The sequence below is a fragment of the Tinamus guttatus genome, unplaced genomic scaffold, assembly GCF_059628265.1.
Source record: "Tinamus guttatus ecotype Peru unplaced genomic scaffold, ASM5962826v1 Tinamus_guttatus_pri_ptg000301l, whole genome shotgun sequence".
Taxonomy (NCBI): domain Eukaryota; kingdom Metazoa; phylum Chordata; class Aves; order Tinamiformes; family Tinamidae; genus Tinamus; species Tinamus guttatus.
The window spans coordinates 3,189,226-3,209,371 of NW_028288835.1; the positions used below are offsets into that span (position 1 = coordinate 3,189,226).

The 20,146-nt window shown below is 39.2% G+C and overlaps 1 protein-coding gene across 1 annotated transcript in view; it reads left to right on the forward strand.

Moving 5' to 3' along the window:
* CPE (carboxypeptidase E) overlaps positions 1–20,146 on the forward strand; it is a 48,989-nt gene that overhangs the window by 20,653 nt on the left and 8,190 nt on the right. The window contains exons 2-5 of the mRNA XM_088528127.1: positions 13,979–14,175; positions 15,962–16,129; positions 17,056–17,173; positions 17,650–17,832. Coding sequence (XP_088384253.1) covers positions 13,979–14,175; positions 15,962–16,129; positions 17,056–17,173; positions 17,650–17,832 — 666 coding nt within the window. The remainder of the gene's footprint in view (positions 1–13,978; positions 14,176–15,961; positions 16,130–17,055; positions 17,174–17,649; positions 17,833–20,146) is intronic.

Sequence of the window (20,146 nt, forward strand, 5' to 3'; positions counted from 1 at the left end):
GCATGAATAATACATAACTTGGAAAGCCTGGTGGATTCCAGTTCCTGCATTTTAGTTTTTCTTACAATATACAGCTTTAGTCTGGTTATGTGGTCCTGATAGAAGAACAGCTTGATGAAAGTCTGAGGACAGCTTCTAATCAAGAAACTCTTACGGTGCACGAAATTCTTGCTCGTTTTGCTTTTCCTTGCTATTAAAGACTTAATTTTGCTCCATATCCTGCTTCTGTTAACACTGGGAGTTGATTGTTTGGATCCAGTGGGGCCTTCTGAATAGTATGAAACGTGACAGTAGTGTGGTTCATAATGTGCATAATGTTCATAGCGCGGTTCATAATGCAATTTTGTGAGGAAGGCTTGGTTTGAGTTACTTGCTTTCATGAGATGATGCTAGTAGACTAATACATCCAGTGGGGGGAAATGAAGGTTACTCAGCACACATTTATTCCTAGTGCAGCCTTGTTGCTAAGAGGAACTTTGACTGTTCTATGTTGAGAAAAAAGAGTAATTCTCAATCACTAAGGGTGTGAAATAGTTGTGTTAGCATAGCAATAATATAAGATTATACATGCATTTTTACTTTCCCTCTCCTTTTTAAGCAAAAGAAGCAAACCCCCGAAGTTAAATGTTCTAATTTGTGTCCTATCACTGTCCTTTTCCATAATTAATTACTAAATGTTTATATCTGCAGAGCTGACAATGAAATAATACCTCCGTGCAACCTAATACTAATATTTTGTATGCACATATTTGCTTTGCAAACCAGTATCATTATTCTAAATTTCATATTTCCTATTGCAAAATGGAATTTTCAAGCTTTTATATATCTGTTGTTTTATAACCATCTTGAAAATAAGTTCTCAGTGAAAACAAGCCAACTGGAGAAATCCGTCATGAAAAATTCATTTCTTTTCTGAGTTACACGTGTACAAAGAAAAAGTCTTTAAAAATTGTTGTCCTGAAAGGAACTATACTGATAAATAGGCAGAAAGATCTTGATTTAAAAAAGGAAAAAAAAAAAAAAAAAAGATTTGGAGAGAAACAAAAAAAAAAGGGGGAAAAAAGTCCATATGGAAAGACAATTTTCAAAAATAAGGACTTGATCCAGAACCTAGGGCAGTCATTAGGAAAATCTCTTCTTGAGTTTTTTGCTTTTGCATGAGGCCACAAGGCCTCATTCTGGCAGTCCTGAGCGGGTGCTTGATGGTAAGTTCCAGCCTAATCCCTCTGAAGCTACTATGCTCAAGTTAAGCATATGTTTAATGTACGTTACTTGAGATCTAAATAAATGGACAAGAGAATATAGCTGAACTCGCAGGGTAATTCAATGATAGTTCCTGGTACTAGTAAAGCTCTCATAAAAGAGAAAAAGTCTTTATTGTACAGGTATAGAAACTTCTATGGTTAGAAAAACAGCCATGTCAGGTCAAATATTGCCAGGACATTTTGGGGAGAAGAATAAAACTGATAAGTATGATCCCAACCTGCTGGTTTTACGTGCCCCTCTTTCCAGAGCTTTTTCATTAAGTGCAATTTTTAACAGATAATGTCTCCTGTCCCTTTGCCTTCACATTTCTATATTCCTATAATATGAACACATTTTTTAGATTATTTTATGTTTTGCAACAATATATCTCTTTTTTGCTTAGTAGACAGCTGGAAAACATATACCAAAACATGCTTTTGGCAGTCATCACGGCTGTGATCATAAAAATCAAATTCAGGATGAAAGAGAAGGTTAAGTAAAATGCATATAAAAAGGAAAAGAAATAGAAAACAGTGCAATGACTGGATTGCTAATATTTTATAAAAACAATACAAGCAACCTGAGGATATATTCATTTGCTAGAAAAGGATTTTCTTTCATATTATGTGGTTAAATGAGGAGGAATCATTAGATTAAAAAGAGTAAGGGTTTTAGCAAAAAAGGGAATATTGGGTTGCTTCCTAAAGGGTTTGGTTGGACTCTCTTGGAGTCATGTGGTCTTGATTTTGTTAGTGAACTGTGCCAAATTGGTCCCTTTTTTTCATACATTTATGAATGCCTGCAGATGCTATTCCGTAAGCAGAGCGTAGAAATGTGTTTTAGATCTAAGCACCTAGTGAACGGAATCAGGAAAAATATTTTCCTGACCTGGCAGTGAACTCCGCAGGACCCGAGGCCCTCGGCGAGGAACATCTGGGTGCGTTTGTGGGCACACGCAGTGGGGACGCGCTTGCAAACACGGCCAGGAAAGCGTCTCCCGGCCACGCTCCTCCGTACTTTTCCACCCCTGTTGAACAAATTACGGCCTTGCCGTAGGAGACAGTCACACGTGTTTTGGATCACCGTGTCTTTCCCCCTCTGGGACTGCAGTAATTAATTTTCCTAGACTTCTTTTTCTCTTCCTTAGGAAGCGTGATGGCCTTGAAGGCTTCTCATGCAAGCGCGGCCATAGCGGCCTCGTCCTCTGAGGAGGGCTGCAGGTGTAGGCAGAGGTGTAGCCCAAAGATTAAGGAAGAAAATGGGGGCGCTTCAAAGAAAAAAAAATAGTGAATGATCCATCTGTTCGTCAGGAGTGACCCCTCGTTATCTCATGTCTCTTCATAATGTGAATTCAATCTAGAGGGTGGGTAAAACTGCAGCTCTCCAGACATGAATGAGGAAGCTTTGCTTCTGACATAGAAGGTAACAGAGCTGAATGGGACCCTTGAGCCAAATTCCCCAATTTTGTGTTGATCAGATGATTTTTTAAGTAGTTGACTGTGTGTGACTCTGTCTTTTACAGATGTGTGTATTTCTGGGACTTCTGGGTACTATTGCAAGTTTGTTTTATCTTGAAATTATCATTTCCACATAGGATTTTTCCACTGTTGACTTTTTTTTTTTTTTTTTTTTTTTTGTGAAGGACTTGTTTTGGGCAGTTTCACTACGTTTCTCTTTTGTTTTCAAGGTATATTTAACCACTTTCCAGATTGGCTGAGCTGAGCATTCAAGTAAAGGTTCAAGCTTAAAATTATTAAAAGATTTTCTTTGTATTCTGATTGTATCTAGCATTTTCCACTGAGGTTTTTGAGATGTGTCCTATTTATTCTGATTGCTATTCTATGCGAAGAGACAATTGATGATGATCAAAAAGTGAAAAAAGACTGATGTTAAACAGAGATAGTCCAAAGTCTTAGAACTCATATCACTTTTTTTTCATACATACAAATATCTTTGTGTCCTAGAGCAATTTCTTAATAGTGGTCGCCCAGAAATATTAGCTATAATAACAGGACAAAGAGAATATTTTCTTAATTATGGCTTTTCAGTAAGGGCTTCAGCTTTCATTTAAAGAAATAATTTCTATTAAACCTCAAAAAAATATTGCAGTAGTGCTTTTCAGGAGATGCCTTTTGGTTGTGTAATGATCTTCTCTGAGGACTGGCCAGTTGGCTACTTCATGGAGTCATTTGCCAATAAAATGATATGCCAGGTATGAGAAATTAATACATAACTTCAACCATTTCAGAATATTTAATCAATACTTGTTGATAAACAGAGGCAGAGAATGTATGAAATTGGCTTTTGAAAAAGTGCTAGACATTATTTTCTTCTTCATTATACCTCCCTAGCCTTTAACACCTGCATAAAATTTATAGAATGTGCTACAAGACTGGAAAGCAGATTGCTGCTTTCCTTTTACTTTCACTGCTTCAGTATTGGTTGAATTATTGAAATATGACAAAATATTTCAGCTTCAAGTGTCTTGTCACCTTTTCTTAGCACAGTTAGCATGGTCAGACTGAAGCGTGGTACCACTAATAGCAGTAACAAAAGTCCTTAGAAAACAGATCAGAAAGTGTATAATTTCACTAACATGATATTTCCTCCTGCATTTAGAAGGAAGGGCCCCTCATGTACTGCCAGCAACATGAAAAAGAAGGAAAGTTTCAAGTGGCATGAAAAGAAACAAAAAACCACACAGAAACAGATTAGCTGTAGCTTTTTGTATGGCTCTAAGGAAGAAAAATAATTAGACAGCACTGAGGAGCTGCTCAGTTTCTGATCCTGCTCGTGGTCACACTTTGATGTACTAGGTGTAATGGAGGCATAGGTAGTATAATTGGAGGAAATAACCATTTTTTGACCTTTTGCAGAGAACATGCCTTATTATTTTTAAATAATCTTTCTGCTTGCCTGCACTTAGAAGAATAAATCCTGGGTAGGTTTATTTTATACCAAACGGCACAAGGCTCTATTGCCATTTATAGAGCTCATTATAAAATTTCTTGTTGCTCAGCTGCTTGTTACCTCTTTGAGCAGCTGCTTCAGGCACAGGACTGTGATTCTGTTGTCCTTGGCTGTAGACCACATGGACAAGAGCTACCTGCCTCTTCCTTCTCTTCTCGATGCAGAACTGTCTCATTCCTCTTCAAAAGGAAACTCTGGGGAAAGTTGATAAAGGTATCACTCTTTAATATTTTCCCCCCATATGGGGAAAAAAAAGTCTGTCTTTTTGGAATGAATGTCCCTGAGCAGATATAGAAGTTGTTACAAAGCTTTTGTTAAGCGTTATTTCTATCTTAGGAAGGCTGATCTGTGTCTCACAGCTGGATGGCTCTTCTGTGGTTTGTGGTTTTGAGGTCAGTGTCCATGTGTCTTTTTTTTTTTTTTCCTCCCTTTTTAATCTTAAGTTCCCACATCTAAGCCCAAACATCATCTCCACTCCCCTCCGCTATTGAGACAAAGGATTCACCTGGTTCAGCCATTTGACATCCTTATTCTTGGGTCAACAAGCCGTTATGTGACCCACTCCATCTTATGCATCAAGCCAGACTTTATTACCCTTTGCATCAGTTTAGCTTTCTCTCCTTACGCTAGTATCAACAGTTGGAAAGCACCAACTTCTTTCATTTTTAATATTTAAGATATGTGGGCCATTTTATAATGAGTACATATGTTTCAAATGTGTGAAGAAATAGAGCTCTCTAAGCCTTAAGATCTGCATTTCTACCTGAACTGGATATGAATCATCGAGGTATGATTCCAATTTTAAGTACATTTCATATATAATAGAAAAACTCTAAGATATATGTTGCAATGCCCTATAGCCAGGCTGTCTGGAGAAGCAGTTGGGCTATAAACGGGATGTTACTGGGCTATAAATCTGGATTATTTTGACATCCATGTTATCTTTTTTTCTACCTCACACTGACCCAGTTTAATAGTCATTATCTCAAGAAGACAGACAATCAAGTTTTAGTGCTGGTTATCATACCACATTCATACCTTATGTGCAGAAACTTAAGAGAATATTAACTGCTAAGATCAGGCTGGAGTTGAAAGGGAGCAAGAAAAGTGATCACAGTCAACTAATACTTAATCAGTAATCACAGTAAATTAATACATGGCGTCAGGTAGTTTACCAGGTTTTTAAGCCCACAGTGCTGCTGCTGTTTGTTTCCTGAAAAAGGCAGTTAATTTCTAAAAGAGTGGGGGAGGTTTCCTCATATCAAAAGAGTGATGCTAAAGTAATACTGGGAATAAGAGAAGCTACCTGCGTAATTCTTAGTTCCTGAGGATCCTGACATGAATCAGGTTAATGTTCTGACATTAATGATGGCCTCTCTTAGTCATCACAAGTCAGCCTTTCACATTTTTTTTTTCCGGAAAGGAGCAACCGAAGAGCATAGCAGCTTTTTCAGTTTGCCCACTCTTCCTGTAATTGATTTCAAAAGGGCACATTATGATTTTTTCTATAAATTTCCTGGGCAATTATCAGGCAAGCAAAGATCAGTAAATACTAGGGCTCATCTAAGCGAGGAAACCTAAGCAAATATGGGAAAGCAAGAGCTGTTCTTATTCTGTAATGTGTTGTCTACATGGTGGGGCTTGTTACACACATATATTTATGAGGAGATTTATTCCTCCCCATCCCCTGTAAGCAATGACCAACACACTTGAGCATCATTTAAAACTGAACCACAACTCTCTAATGCCCACAGATTTTGTCACGCCTTCAAGACAAAAGAGGAATAAAATAATGCTATGGGGCGAAGAAAGAAGGAGGGTCCATTATACACAACTGTGGGGTGCCAAGTGCCCTGGGATGCCTAAGAAAGACTCCCGAAAATCAAGAGAGGAAGTGTAAGGACAGTAGACAGGATTTTACTATGGATGATCCTTTATCATTAAACTCAAAGACTCTATTTTCCAAGGACCTACAATGTTCTCCTGATGGAAATTACAACCTTTTCACATCATAAATAACTCTCCTCCAAGGAGAGGCAGTTTGAGGAGTACTAATGCATGGAGATGAATGCTGTGATGGCACATGGACCTGAGGTACCAGAGCCCTGAAGGGTTTCTTCCCAAAATATGACCTCCCAGTGAGGATGGGGACATGAGCCCACAGGGGAGGAACCCTAACCTGATTTTACTCCCTCCTCTTCCTCCTTAAGGTTTGTTTTCTGCTCCGGGCCCTCTGGCCTGGAGATTACCCAGGGGTGGCTGCTTCCTCCATGGCCTGGTCCTGCTGGCCACTCTCTTTGCTGTGTATATACTGCATATATACTTAGCAACCATACTGGATAAATAGCTGTATCCAGCTGTTTATTTTATGTTTGCTTCCAGTAAAAAGGGAAAGATACTTACGTTCCTTGTCATCTTTGTCCAGCATTTCTGCCTACCGATTTGACTGCGGAGTCTGGGCTCCGGGTAAAAACGGGCTATTTCAGTCTTCTGTTTCAGCCTTTCACAGAATCAGGTTGAAAACAAGAGACCCCCAAGTCCCAAATGTGTCTCCTGCTGGCAACTGGCATTTGAAGTAGTTTAGCTTTGAAATCTCCCATATATTTATTTAATGCACGAGGAATGAAATAGGACCGACTCAGTCCTTTAAAATTACTGTGATGGCTGGCAGTGAAAAAGCTGATTATATGTTTTGCTGAAGAGATAAAGCTCGTCAAAGGAACTCAAGACAGAACTATCGTAAATACACATCTAAATTCTACAGAAACTTTCTCTTCATCAAAAAGCTTGTTTTGATGATAAATTGACTGATTAAAGAAGTAGCATTGCTCTATGCGCCAACTAAAACTGGAGGAATACAGTGAGTGTCTTTGAAATGAAAATTCACTTGGTCACGCACAACTATGAATAGCAAAGTTCACTATTTTCCTGAGCACAGTGGATGAATAGAATCCGTTGTATTCCGTGGCCAGCGTCCTAGGGACATTCGGGGAGTTGCTTGTGTCATCTCTGAACTTCCAGTGTCCTTCACAAAAGGATCCCAGGTGGTGTTTTGGGTTCTTTTTTTTTTTTTTTTTTTGCCTACCAGGGCAGCAAAAACATGGAAAATATAAGGCTGTGCCTGCTCCATACGCTGCCACTGATAGGTACAGATCTCTCAAGCAGTTATTTAATATTTTTCTTTTATCTTCAATGCTGACCTAGTAATACCTGCCATTGTAAAAATATAATGAAATCTAATAAATGGAAAGTCCGACTGATTTTTCCAAAAGTATGAAAAATGCAGTGTAAAACCAGTCTGGTTAATCTGGTCGTATAAATGGGTATTTGTTACGTCTAAAATTTTGATTTTTTAAAAACATGCTTGGAACTTCAAATGCTACGAAGTCAGGAATTGGTTTATGTTTTGGTGTTTTGATTAAATAAGTAAATTTTATTTGCTTTACAAATTATTTGTTGTAGTTTAAAGAACAATAACTCAGATACATAGCATCATCAGGTCATATGCAGTAACAAAAAATTAGTAGGCAGAAAACTATATTCTATTTATCATCTGCTAAACTAAGTGAGTTTTACCCAAAGTATCTCGTTTGGTGTAACTAGTGCAGCCTTCAGTGGGCACTGACTGTTGTGGGAAGATCCGTGCTGGAATGTGCCGGGAATGAGCTGTGCATGGAGATTCATGAAACGGAGCAGATGCTTTGCCCACTTGTTGTGAGAGGCTGTGCCAAGTTGTGTAACTACTGTCTTGGGAGTAGGTTGTTGGAAATCTGAAGAAGGCATCCAACTTATGGTAGAAACTTGAGCATGAGGTAAGTATTCAGAATATTCATCTGCGTAAGTATCTGGAGTATTTACTTTCCAAGACAAGGACATAAATGCCGTTTCAAAGCCTTACTGGTGGTCTTTGTACTCAGTAGAATGGAGATTCCCTCCAAATTTATAAATGCCAAGGTCAGCAGCTGAAGAAAGCTGTTCTTTGTGAGGTTTTACTCCTGGTTTAATACACTTCACAGAATTGGTTGTTCACTTTAATTTTAAGCAGTACTGTTCAAATATTTATGAAAATTTCCAGAAAATTTCAGTCTTAAGTCATGGCCATGAAAAAAAAAATATAATACTGTGTTTTAAAACAGGAGTTTGCTAAGAGTTCCTTGAATTTCTGTCCCTCTTGATTTCTTTGCCAGGTGTTCTGTAACAGGTAATGGCAAGATTGTGAAAGACAGTTTTTTCTTTTTCTTTTCTTTTTAAGCCTTCTGTGCTGACCCATTTCTGCTTCCATTAAACTAATTGTGAACGTTCTGTTAGTTTCTGCTACATCATGGTTAGACCAACACTATAAACACTATATATTTGTAAATTCCAGTGTAATCCTATGTAAGACTTTTATAAGGATTTAGAAACTAATACTGCATTGCAGATCTACCTTTCAACACTGTGTTCACACAAGTTACAGAGATCAATATTTCCACTGAAATATTGTTAAGGCAGGTTGCCTACGTTTAGTTTCCAGGGTGATAGGAATCTGTATTTTCATAGAATCACAGAATCGTAGAATCATTAAGGTTGGAAGGGACCTCTAGATCTCATCTAGTCCAACCCCCTGCACACGCAGGGTCACCTAGAGCACGTGGCACAGGACTGCGTCCAAGCGGGTTTGAAGATCTCCAGAGAAGGAGACTCCACAACCTCTCTGGGCAGCCTGTTCCAGGGCTCTGGCACCCTCACTGGGAAGAAATTTTTCCTTAAGTTCCTGTGGAACTTTTGGTGCTTCAGTTTGTGGCCGTTTCCTCTAGTTCTGTCAGTGGCCACCACTGAAAAGAGGCCGGCCCTATCCTCCTCACTGCCTCCCTTGAGGTACTTCTAGACACTGCTCAGGTCCCCTCTCAGCCTTCTCTTCTCCAGCTGAACAGGCCCAGCTCCCTCAGCCTCTCCTCATAGGGCAGATGTTCCAGGCCCCTGATCATCCTCGTGGCCCTGCGCTGGACTCTCTCCAGCAGCTCCACATCCCTCTTGTACTGTGGAGCCCAGAACTGGACACAATACTCCAGATGCGGCCTCACCAGGGCTGAGTAGAGGGGCAGGATCCCCTCCCTCGACCTGCTGGAGACGCTCTTCTTAATGCAGCCCAGGATCCCATTGGCCTTCTTGGCCACGAGGGCACCCTGCTGCCTCATGGTCACCTTGTCGTCCACCATGACACCCAGGTCCGTCTCTGCAGAGCTGCTCTCCAGAAGGTCGGTCCCCAGCCTGTACTGGTGTCTGGGGTTATTCCTCCCCAGGTGCAGGACCTTGCACTTGGCCTTGTTGAATTGCATGAGGTTTTTCACCGCCCAGTTGTCCAGTCTGTCCAGGTCCCTCTGGATGGCAGCGCAGCCCTCTGGGGTATCGGCTACTCCTCCCAGTTTGGTGTCATCAGCAAACTTGCTGAGGGAGCACTCTGTGCCTTCATCCAGGTCATTGATGAATAAATTGAACAGGACTGGACCAAGGACTGACCCCTGGGGGACCCCGCTAGCTACAGGCCTCATTTTCTAGCTCTCACTCTTTCTTCTCTCACCTTCTCATTTATTGCTTTGTTTCCTCTCTCTCTCTCTTTTTTTTTAATATTCAAATGAGAAATCCATTTTATAATTCTTGGACTGCCAAGCAGTCTCTGGAGACTTTCTCTTTGAACTACTGACAGAATTGTAGAGCATATGAAAGTCCCCAAACACATTTAGATTAATGAATTTCTTGGCAGCAGGAGTTCTGGGATTTTCAGTACTGTGTATGTACAAGAACATTTTACTGGTTTCCGTATTTAAAAATGACAAGCAACTGTAAATAATCAAAACACAAAATCTCTTTCAGAGTCATTGCTTGTTCTTCTGTAAGAAATGCAGGAAAAGAGAAGGATGCTATTTTTTAAGGATATTTCCAGCTTGTTTGCAAAACATTTCATTAAGCACTTAAACTTTCCAGCAGTTATTTTTTCTTCCAAATGGCTATGACTTCCATGACTGAACTATTATGCATTGTAAGGTTAACTACTTAATGTTAGGGCATGCCTGGGAGAATGACATTATCCTGATTCACAGACCTAGACCATGACATTAGCTAGACTCATAGTATGTAATTAGTAGCTGCTAAACTTTTTGCATGTGTATTTTAGAAAATAACCATCTTTACAAATCAAGTGTGTTATAACATGCTTTTAACAGGAGAGGTGCAGCCTGACCTGAAAATGGCAGTGGTTAGTTATGTTTAATTGAACACTCTGTCTACCTTCTGTTTCTAGGAAACTACAAAAGCCCTGAGCTGGCAGTAGCTGCAGAAGTCAATACTAACGTTTATTCTATCTACCAGTTTGTCACCGGGAAAGCGATATTTTTAAATACTTTTTCCTCCATTTTTTATCAATTTCTAATGTGCCAGGGAGTCAATCTAGGAGGATGTGAAAACCTTTTAAAAGCAGTAATGATGCAATGGCTTATATTTCAGCAGTGGAATTAAGATATTTAAAGACTTGATTGTTGCGTTTAATTTCTTGTGACTCATGCCAAAAGACATTAGTATCCACACATTCATTTGTTATCCAGAATCATTTCAAGCAATAAGTCACTCCAGTAGGAAAGGGGAATCAGAATTTGAAATGAGCTGACTCAATTTTCCTTTTAGTTTATGGTAATATTATTGTATTGTATGTATATAATGATGGATTTACATGGCCTTTTGGGTTTCTGTGAATAACTTACAACATTTCTAATGACAGCTGATGCTGTAGTTACAGATGGGGAGAATCCTCTTTGCAGCAGTGGGTTTTCACTCTATGTGGCTGGAGTCTTTAGGTGTAGCCAGCCTAGACTGAACGTGTAGGTGGCTGTGACCGGGCATTGCAACTCCTAGTACTGACACTCACGTCCCATGCTCTACAAGGCATTATTGCCTATTATTTTCCCATCTTCTTGTTTCTATATTGCCTATTTCCCCTCAGTTAGGATCTCTTCCATGCAGGGGCTTCCAGGGGCTTGAGAGATTGGCCAGCACTGACAGGGAAGCATTAAATCTACCTGCAGAGCCCCTGACAAGTAACAACCCTGGGGATGCATGAGCAGCAATCTGAAGATCTCAATGGGTCAATCTGCTCTTAAACTGTGTTGCCTGGAAGAAATGGATTTTGTTGTTCCCTCAGTACCTGGGTTGAGAAGATATGTAAACATTTAGAACTGTCATCTTCATTGTTGCACAAAACAAATACTTCTACTGTTGTGAATGAGAGATTATCTTTCAGAAGGGTGTTATTAGAAAGTTGATAATGACACTTAAAGAAGATTTTTAAATATTAAAGCAACAGAAATGTGCTTTTCTGTTTATCATATCTTGGACCCTGGGAATACACTAGCACTTCTTTTTTGTATGTGTGCATGGGTTGAATAAACAAGAAAAAACGGTTTATCTTCATGCTTCTCCCTTAATGCTACCCTCAGTTCTCTGTGGTGAAACAGGGGCACTTATACAGGCTTGGAGGGTCTATTAAAAATATATTTGCATCCAAATGAAACTTATAGAGTCTTTTTGTAAAAAAAAAAAATCCTGTGGGCAAATTATAATTAGAGAATCCTGGAGGGGTGGTTAAGGTCTGCATTAAATGACTCATGAAGGATTCATGGGAAGAGCAGCTCTTCCTCCTGCTGAGTAGCATGCTAGGAACAAGGGACAAAATGCTGTCCTCATGGAATGGCCTGTTTTCCAGAGAAGCCTGAAGCTTTTAAAAGAGATCTAGCAGGAGCCCTTGAATGACTAATCCCTGAAACCCAGAAGGTTTCAGTCATGAGATCCTAAATTGACCAGAAGCGGATTTGTGCACCGGATGACTGGCATCCTCAGCCCTGGGGAGACCCGCGTTAGTCCGTGCAGTGGAGGGCAGGGATTTGATTTCTTCAGAAGCAATAGTGGGCCTGGGATGCTGACTGAATTAAAACTGCATTACATGTGCAGTTACTCAAATTCAGGCGGTTGGTTTTGCTTAACTCGGCCATCACTGTGAATACTAAACTAAGCTTTCAAGCAGCATTGTTACTCAGCACTGTTATCTTTTCAGCTTTATTTCTTTTCCATTCACTTTTGGGTTAGTTTTTCAGCTTTTATTGTTAGCAAAACTTGGAGTTCTGCTGACACAGAATTCTTTGACACCTGGTTCCACAGTTTGTGTCAGGTGTAATTTTTTCTTTCTTTATATATCCAAAAATTATCATTGTTTCCTTTCACTGAATGTTACCATCTCTTATTTTGTGGAAAACAATTACCACATTTCAGACTGATTCTTCCATGCCACAATGTATGGAATACACAAATTTTCCTTTTTATAATTATTCTTTCTAAATAAAATAGAGCTGATCTGTTTGGTCTCCTTTCATAGGTGATTTTTCCTGTATTATCAGGGACTCTGCCTCTTCCCAAATTCTGTTTAGCTCTCAATAACCCTTTTGAGATGGGCTGATACTGCTGCAGTTATGCTGTAGATGAGGCTGTACCCTTGGGTTGCTATAGACGTTGTGCTTATTTTCACAAACATTTTTAAACACTGCTACTGTGTCTTTGGGGAAGTGGGTAAGTAGCACCTAATGGGAAACATGTCCTTGATTTGTAAAATGTAAATTCCTATAATTTCCTTCTTGTGAGATTAAAGTGGGAAGGAAAAGAGGAAAAGATGATTCATGCACAGGGCTGGGAATTGAGAGAAGGACTTGTTGATCATGACTTGAAGAAGATCACGAAAGGCAGAATTTAACCTACTTCATATTTACCATAGCAACAAATTTGCTCATTTGCTTATGAAACCCCTTTCCCATGAGTAACACAGCGATGTTCTAATTGTATATGAGATTCTATATGTATATGAGCATATATGTAATGTGCAGTGCTGCGTACTCTAAGAAATAGGATCCATTCTTTTTAGTGGGGTTGGGTTGATTGCATGGTCTGATTGCACCTGTGATTAGACCTTGAGTGTGCCCTGGTATTAGCAGGTAGGGAGAAATGGTAAATAAAAACTCAATACCCAAACAGAAAATGGAGGATTTTAGTCACAGTGATGGAACTATTTATACTGGATAAAATGAATGACCGAAGCAAAAAAAATCCCCAAAACTATTAGCTTACCTGTCAGAAATACTAGGGACTATTTCACAGGTACAAAAACATCTTAGCTGGAAGGAAAACAGTGATGACATAAATAGCACTATCTGCCAGCACATAATCGCTGGATTAAGGTTAACCAGCACAGACTAAAGAGTCGTAAATAGATACGGCTCTGTGCTTCCTCAACAGTTACTTACATCTTTTTTGTGTTGCACTCCTCCTGGCTTAGATTTGCCCCAAGGAGAGTCCCAAGGACTATCCCAAAGCATACTCAAAACTAGGCAAGGCATATTATTGATATCATCTTTGATTAAAGCTTTTCTAGCAGAAAAATGTGCATAAAATGGAAGCTAGTTAAGAAAGAAGAGCTAGTTAAGAAAGAAGAGCTGTGTTTTTCATTTCAGTTATATGATTTTGCTGTTAATTTAATTCAGATGTTTACACTTATACTATGACATCTCTGGAATTAGGGCCCTGAATGTTGAATTTTTAAAAAATATATATTCTGCACACCTCTCTAAGACTTCTCTTGTGCGTTCTTTATATCTGAGGTCCTGATAATGTTGGGAATATTGGACGCCGGGTGCCTGGTGTGTGCTGGTACCCAGCTCTAACACGTGCTCTTGTTTTCCTATTGCAGGGGAGCCAGAATTTAAATATGTCGGGAATATGCACGGGAACGAAGCTGTTGGAAGGGAGTTGCTCATCTTCTTGGCTCAATACCTGTGCAATGAATACCAGAAAGGAAACGAAACGATTATCAACCTGATCCACAGCACGCGGATCCACATCATGCCGTCTTTGAATCCAGATGGCTTTGAGAAGGCAGCATCCCAGGTGTGTAAGGTTCCTCACTGTAAGAAGGGTTTTCCACATCTCTATCAGTCTTAGGACCATAATAAGGGAACTTGAACTAATGATTTTGTACATACATGAACTTTCACCAATGTTATGGTGATTACCAAGTGGAGCAACAAACCTCCAGTATTTTCTAATAGGAGCATAGCCTTGTTTTATTTAACAGTGTGGTTTATGTTCTTGGGCTAGTAGTATAAATGCTTTTTTTAAAAAAAAGGCATTCCTTTTTAAAATAAATTCACTGTATTTTAAAATATTATATTTCCCCCCCACACACACATATTCTTTCATCTAAATTCACTCTCTGAAATTATTCTGAAACAATTATTGTATTACTAATTGTATTACGTCATGTTTCAAATATGGCAGAAAGGGATATTTCTGTTAAAAATATTCTTATATAAATGCGTTTATGCATTTTCTTAACATCCTTCAGAGCTGCGACCTAAACCAACCAAACTTTGTAAGCCATTAAAAAAAAAAAAGTTTGTAAGTTTTAGGCATGATGTACTTTTAATTAAGCTGTTATTCATAAAAATTTAACATGTTATTTAGGATGAAAACCAATCAAGAATCATGTGATGTGTTACTGGAAATTTATAAATTAGAGGTTAAGTAGGACTTTGTTATATAGATTTTTTTATTATGTATTTATGTGGTAAATAAAAACGACAGTTTTCTTGTTTTACAAGATGCATGGACTCTTTTTATTAATATGAAAATGTTGAATATTTTTATGCAGCTTTCTATTTATGATTAGATAATTCGTTATTTTTTTTTCAACAGAACCTTTAAAGCATGTTCGATGTTATGACTCCCTCTAGTGGCAGTAAAGCAAAAGCTGTCCTTTATTTGTGCAATATTTTACTTGCTGGAAATCTCCCTCTATAGTGATTCTAATTAGAATTTGAGAGAAACCTTTGCTCCTGAGTCAGTGTATACTTGCTTTTGTAGAAATGCCTTATAGTACTGCAAATATTTTATATATCTATTTTATAATTAATTATTATATATGATATACCTGGTAATATAATGCAATATAATACAATTTTACTTTTGTGCCGCTTTTGTTCTAACTTAATGATATATTAATAGCCTACAGAGTACTGAAAGCTTATAGAGACGGCCTGCAGAGAACCTAGAGAAAACTGTGCGCTTAGTGGAACTTGAAGGCATTTTCTTGATCGAAAGCAAAACCTCCTTTAGAGAACTAGCTTAAAGAAAAGATTATGCACAAGTTCTCAGTGTCTGTTTATCTGACACCATCGTTTCTCTGAACGAAGCTGACAGACACCATAGAAATGAAAAGCTCCAGAAAAAAAGATTAAGATCCTTCCTTACGCTGAAACCACCTAGAAGAGCTTTGACGTTAGTGCAATGTCAAATTAGTGTAATTAGTGCTACAGCATAGTGTGTAAATCATGACCTCAGGCATGAGGCCAAGGGGAAAAGCCAAGGCCTGGCAGAAGACTTGGAAGGCATCAACTTGGTAGGCCCTGTAAAACCTAGTGTTTTGGGTCATTTTGCCCACGCTCGGATCTGCTGCTACGAGAATGATCCTCTGGGGCTGGTTTTGTTCCTAGAGATCTCTATAAAGACATAGAGAAGACCCAGCTGTGGGCACTGCAGAAGTCTTTAGTCCCCTGTGGTCCCTTCTTCTTCTCAAGCGCATGAGAAGCAGAACTGTGATTTAAATATATATGGGTGTCTCATAAAGCTTAATTGGAAGTTCCTGATTTCCCGTCTCTTTTCTTTCCTCTTTCAGCCTGGGGAACTTAAAGACTGGTTTGTTGGTCGGAGCAATGCCCAAGGAATAGATCTCAACCGAAATTTCCCTGATCTTGATAGAATAGTCTACATTAATGAGAAAGAAGGTGGCCCCAACAATCACCTGCTGAAAAATATGAAAAAAGCTGTAGACCAGAATCCTAAGGTGAGCAGTGGCTGGGTATCGAGTCACTTAAAAAAAGCCTATCTCATTTTTACAAGCAGACACATAGCAAGTTCTTTGAGTAGCATGTGTGGTGATTCAAGACGTGTAAATGTTTTGTTTGTTTTGTTACTTTAAATTTATCCTTACTGTTCTTTATCTTACTGTTCTTCTCAAAATTTCTGTAGTAAACCCTTTTGATCCATATTGGTTAATCCTTAGAAAATTCCTCATTTAAAGCATATGTTATTTTTAAGGCCAGAGATTGCCGTGCCATCTTTCTTGTTTTAAAAATATGCTTGCAGATATTCTGCATTTTACCACTGCCAGAACTTCACTGTGTGTTGTGTTTAAATTCACTGCTGGCCAGATACCTATTCCTACATAAAACACAAGTATTTTTGTTAAGCATTTGGTATGCAAGTTTTTCACATCTGGAGGGATTTTTACCTTCTTATGTTTTCCACAGCAGGAGTTTTGAGAGATTACACTGTTGTGACTACAATATCATAAGGCTTTAACTGCCATATTCTGGCCTTAAATTCTGATTATTAAATAAAATAATTCTACTTCCACTACAGAGAATAGAGTATATAGTACCAGCAGTTATTTAAAATTTATTTTACAAATTTAAATTTGCCATACTATATATATATTTTAACTTCAATGGGCAAAGAGTTCGGCATTGAGATTTCTTTTTCCATGGTATCATTCTGAACTAATTTACACCAGTTCTAGGCAGTTATGAAACTGCTTAGGCTGCTTAGTCATAGAACTAACCATAGAACCTGATCTGGTTCTCTCTGAAGCCAAAATAAGATTGCTTTTCATTTAAATAGCTGGCAAAATATACGTGATTAGAATTAAGCCCCAAATCCACCATTCGGTCAGCTTCTGCACTGAATGCTGCACGTGCTCTTTTGTTGTAGCTTGCTCCTGAAACGAAAGCTGTGATCCACTGGATTATGGACATTCCCTTCGTGCTCTCTGCCAATCTCCACGGAGGGGACCTCGTGGCAAACTACCCGTACGACGAGACCCGCAGTGGTATGTGGGATGAGGGCACGTGAAATAGCAGGACATCTAAGTTATGTTCTGTATTTATTTCACTGCTACCTAAGATCCATTTTGTAAATGTTGGTGCGTTATGATGAATTATTCTAGTATATTACTCATTAATTGCTTACATCGTTAAAGCTCGTCACTGTCTGACTATGTTTTCTAGTTTTGAAGGTGGATAGCTATTTTCAGTTGAGTTACATCATAAAACTGATGTAATACCTGAGAGAATCGTGGTCCTTCATATAGGTAATCAAGGCAACTTAGATCCAAAAATAGTTAGGTCTGTTTTTACCCTTTGAACTGAAGCAAGAGACTTGTATCTAGGCCTGTCTTTATGATCTAAGTTTTCTCTACTGGTAGAGAAAATACCAAATAAATAGCAAATTTCTGAAAGTGATAATATGCTGATAGAAACGACTTTATTTGCTAACAGTGCCTTCTGGATTTGTTGTTTTCCCCAGGCAGTGCTCACGAATACAGCTCCTGCCCTGACGATGCTATTTTTCAAAGCCTGGCTCGCAGTTATTCTTCTCTTAACCCCGCTATGTCTGATGCGAAGAGGCCCCCATGCCGTAAAAATGATGATGACAGCAGCTTTGTGGATGGGACAACAAATGGGGGTGCCTGGTACAGTGTCCCGGGAGGTGAGTCCCACATCAGGGGCTTCCACAGCCTCTGCAGATTGCTTTAAACTTGGGTTTTTTCACCCATTTCATTACAGACTGGTGTGTCTTAAGGTTACCCAGCATTTTGGGTGTGTTTAAGGCCAGATCTACTGAGCTGGTTGTAAGGTAAAATTTCAAATCATTTCTGAACGCAACTGAAAAGCAACAATTTCCCTTTGCCTGAAGCTTTCTGTCGGCTTCAATTTGGAACCATTAAAACAAAAATTGAAAAAGGAAGTTTGCATGTTTTGAAAAAAAAAATCTGAAGACAAGTAAAATAGTGAACGAATTAATGGCTAAAACTAGTTTCATTTTAATCAAAAGAAAATCCTAATAAAATGTTAAATGTTAACTGTAAAATGTGGATATAATTCTTCCCTTGGGAAAATGCTATCAAAATCAGTATTTCCATTGTTCTGGTTGCACCTTTTGATTCTGACTAGATTGTACATGCCAATGGCACATTTTCCATTGGAAAAAAATGTTAGAAATTTGAAAGAAAGACAGCACATTTCCCAAGTGAGCTCTTCCTTTTTCCCATGCATTTGTATAGTGTACAAATTGGAAAGGTTAGTGAAAAGGAATCCTTGTTCTGGCTAGGATCTACGACCCCAGGATAATGTACCTAAGTAAAAATAGTGAGATGACAGTAGACTTAGGAGCATACATCATGATTCTATTCTTTCAAAGGTGAAAATCAGCTGGCAAGCTGCAGCAGTCGAACAAAACCTCCATGCTAATATTTGCCATGGTATGACTTGTAATTCAGCCAAGACAGTCCTGTCATTTCCATGTCTAGTTTCCATGTCTAGTGCTAAGAAAAACAATTGCACATTATTTAGTTCCAGTTAAATTTTTCTTCGAAGATTTTGTGTCAAAAAATCCCTGTGTTTTGCATCAGGGAGCTGAGATGTGGCAATTAAGTGACCTTTGGTATCAGGATCTCCTGCTATATCTGTGATAACATACTCAGAGCAGTGGTATGGGCTGTTGAAAAGCAATTAGTGTTAATTTTGGAAAAGCATTTAATTGTGCCAGAGTTTACAAGGAAAACTCGCTGAAGACCTTCCCTACACAGCGTGTGCTCTGGTTCTGAGCAATGAGGGATCTTCTCTGCCTTGGCACCTTAGGTTGCTGTAGGCTGCTCTGCTGATCTCCCTGGACTGCGTGGAGGCCAAATAGAAGATGACTTGTCCAGGCTTATAGAGAAAGCTGAGGAACAGGAGGTTTGTGATTGATTGAACATAGAGATAGGAAATAGGTAGATGGGGTGCTGAAACTGTATCTGTATAGAAGGGGGTGCAGGGAAAGGAAAAGGGAGGTCCCCTTTCTCTGAGGGAGAGCCGAGATAAGTGAGGCTTCCTGGACTCCTATGACAGCACCTCACTTCTTGGTAACAAATTATTAGAGTTGCTGTTGCTCTCTAGAGCTTAAGGTGCTCCTTGTTGTGCCTCATCCTACAGATTTCTATGTCCCCATCATTTGCCCACAAGGGCTCTACCTTCTGTTAGAGACAGCATTGCGTGGTGGATTGACAGCAGTCTTCATCGTATGAAGGGATATTGATTAAGTTAGCATGCAAGGATCATATTTTGGTGGCTGTCTGCTATGAGTATAGGTTGCTTCTGCATGTGGTTTTCCAGCATGCCTGATGTTTACTATAGGGAGACCGAATGTCTGGTGGCAGAAATGTCTGCTAGCAACTCTTGTGTCAAGCTAGGATTAGGGATGTACTCTCCATTAGGGATGTACTCTCCATTGAACTCACATTCTGTGCTTGCCCTCTTGTAAAGTCTCAGGGTTTCCTCATCAAATACCCCAGTCCTAGGCAAGGTAGCAATTCTCCATTCATGTTTTGGGGTAGAGAGAGCAGACACTATAGAAGGAATATTTGCCACCTGCCTCTGTGTGTTAATTCACCTTTCTGCAAGGAGATTTTCTCACCATTATCTACTCAATAGTTCCTTTCTTCTGTGGAACAGGGATGCAGAAAGAGGCAGGGAGAAGAGCTCTCCCATGGGATCTTTGTGCTAAATCCATGGTAATGTTGCCTGTTACACTTGGTTTGTGTTAGCTGTCATCTGTAATTAGTTGTTACTTGTTGGGTTTTCAGAGAGGAGCAAGCAAAGGTGAAGAGGTGGTTCTGTGTGTGGGAAAGGCCCTTTCAGCCACCCTAGCAGTGTGGGAACAGTTGAACCTGTGTACAGAATCAGTGCTATTTTAAACACTGTGTAATTAATGACTTCACTTATGCACAAGAAAGTCAAAGTGAATTTGCACAGACAACTTTAAT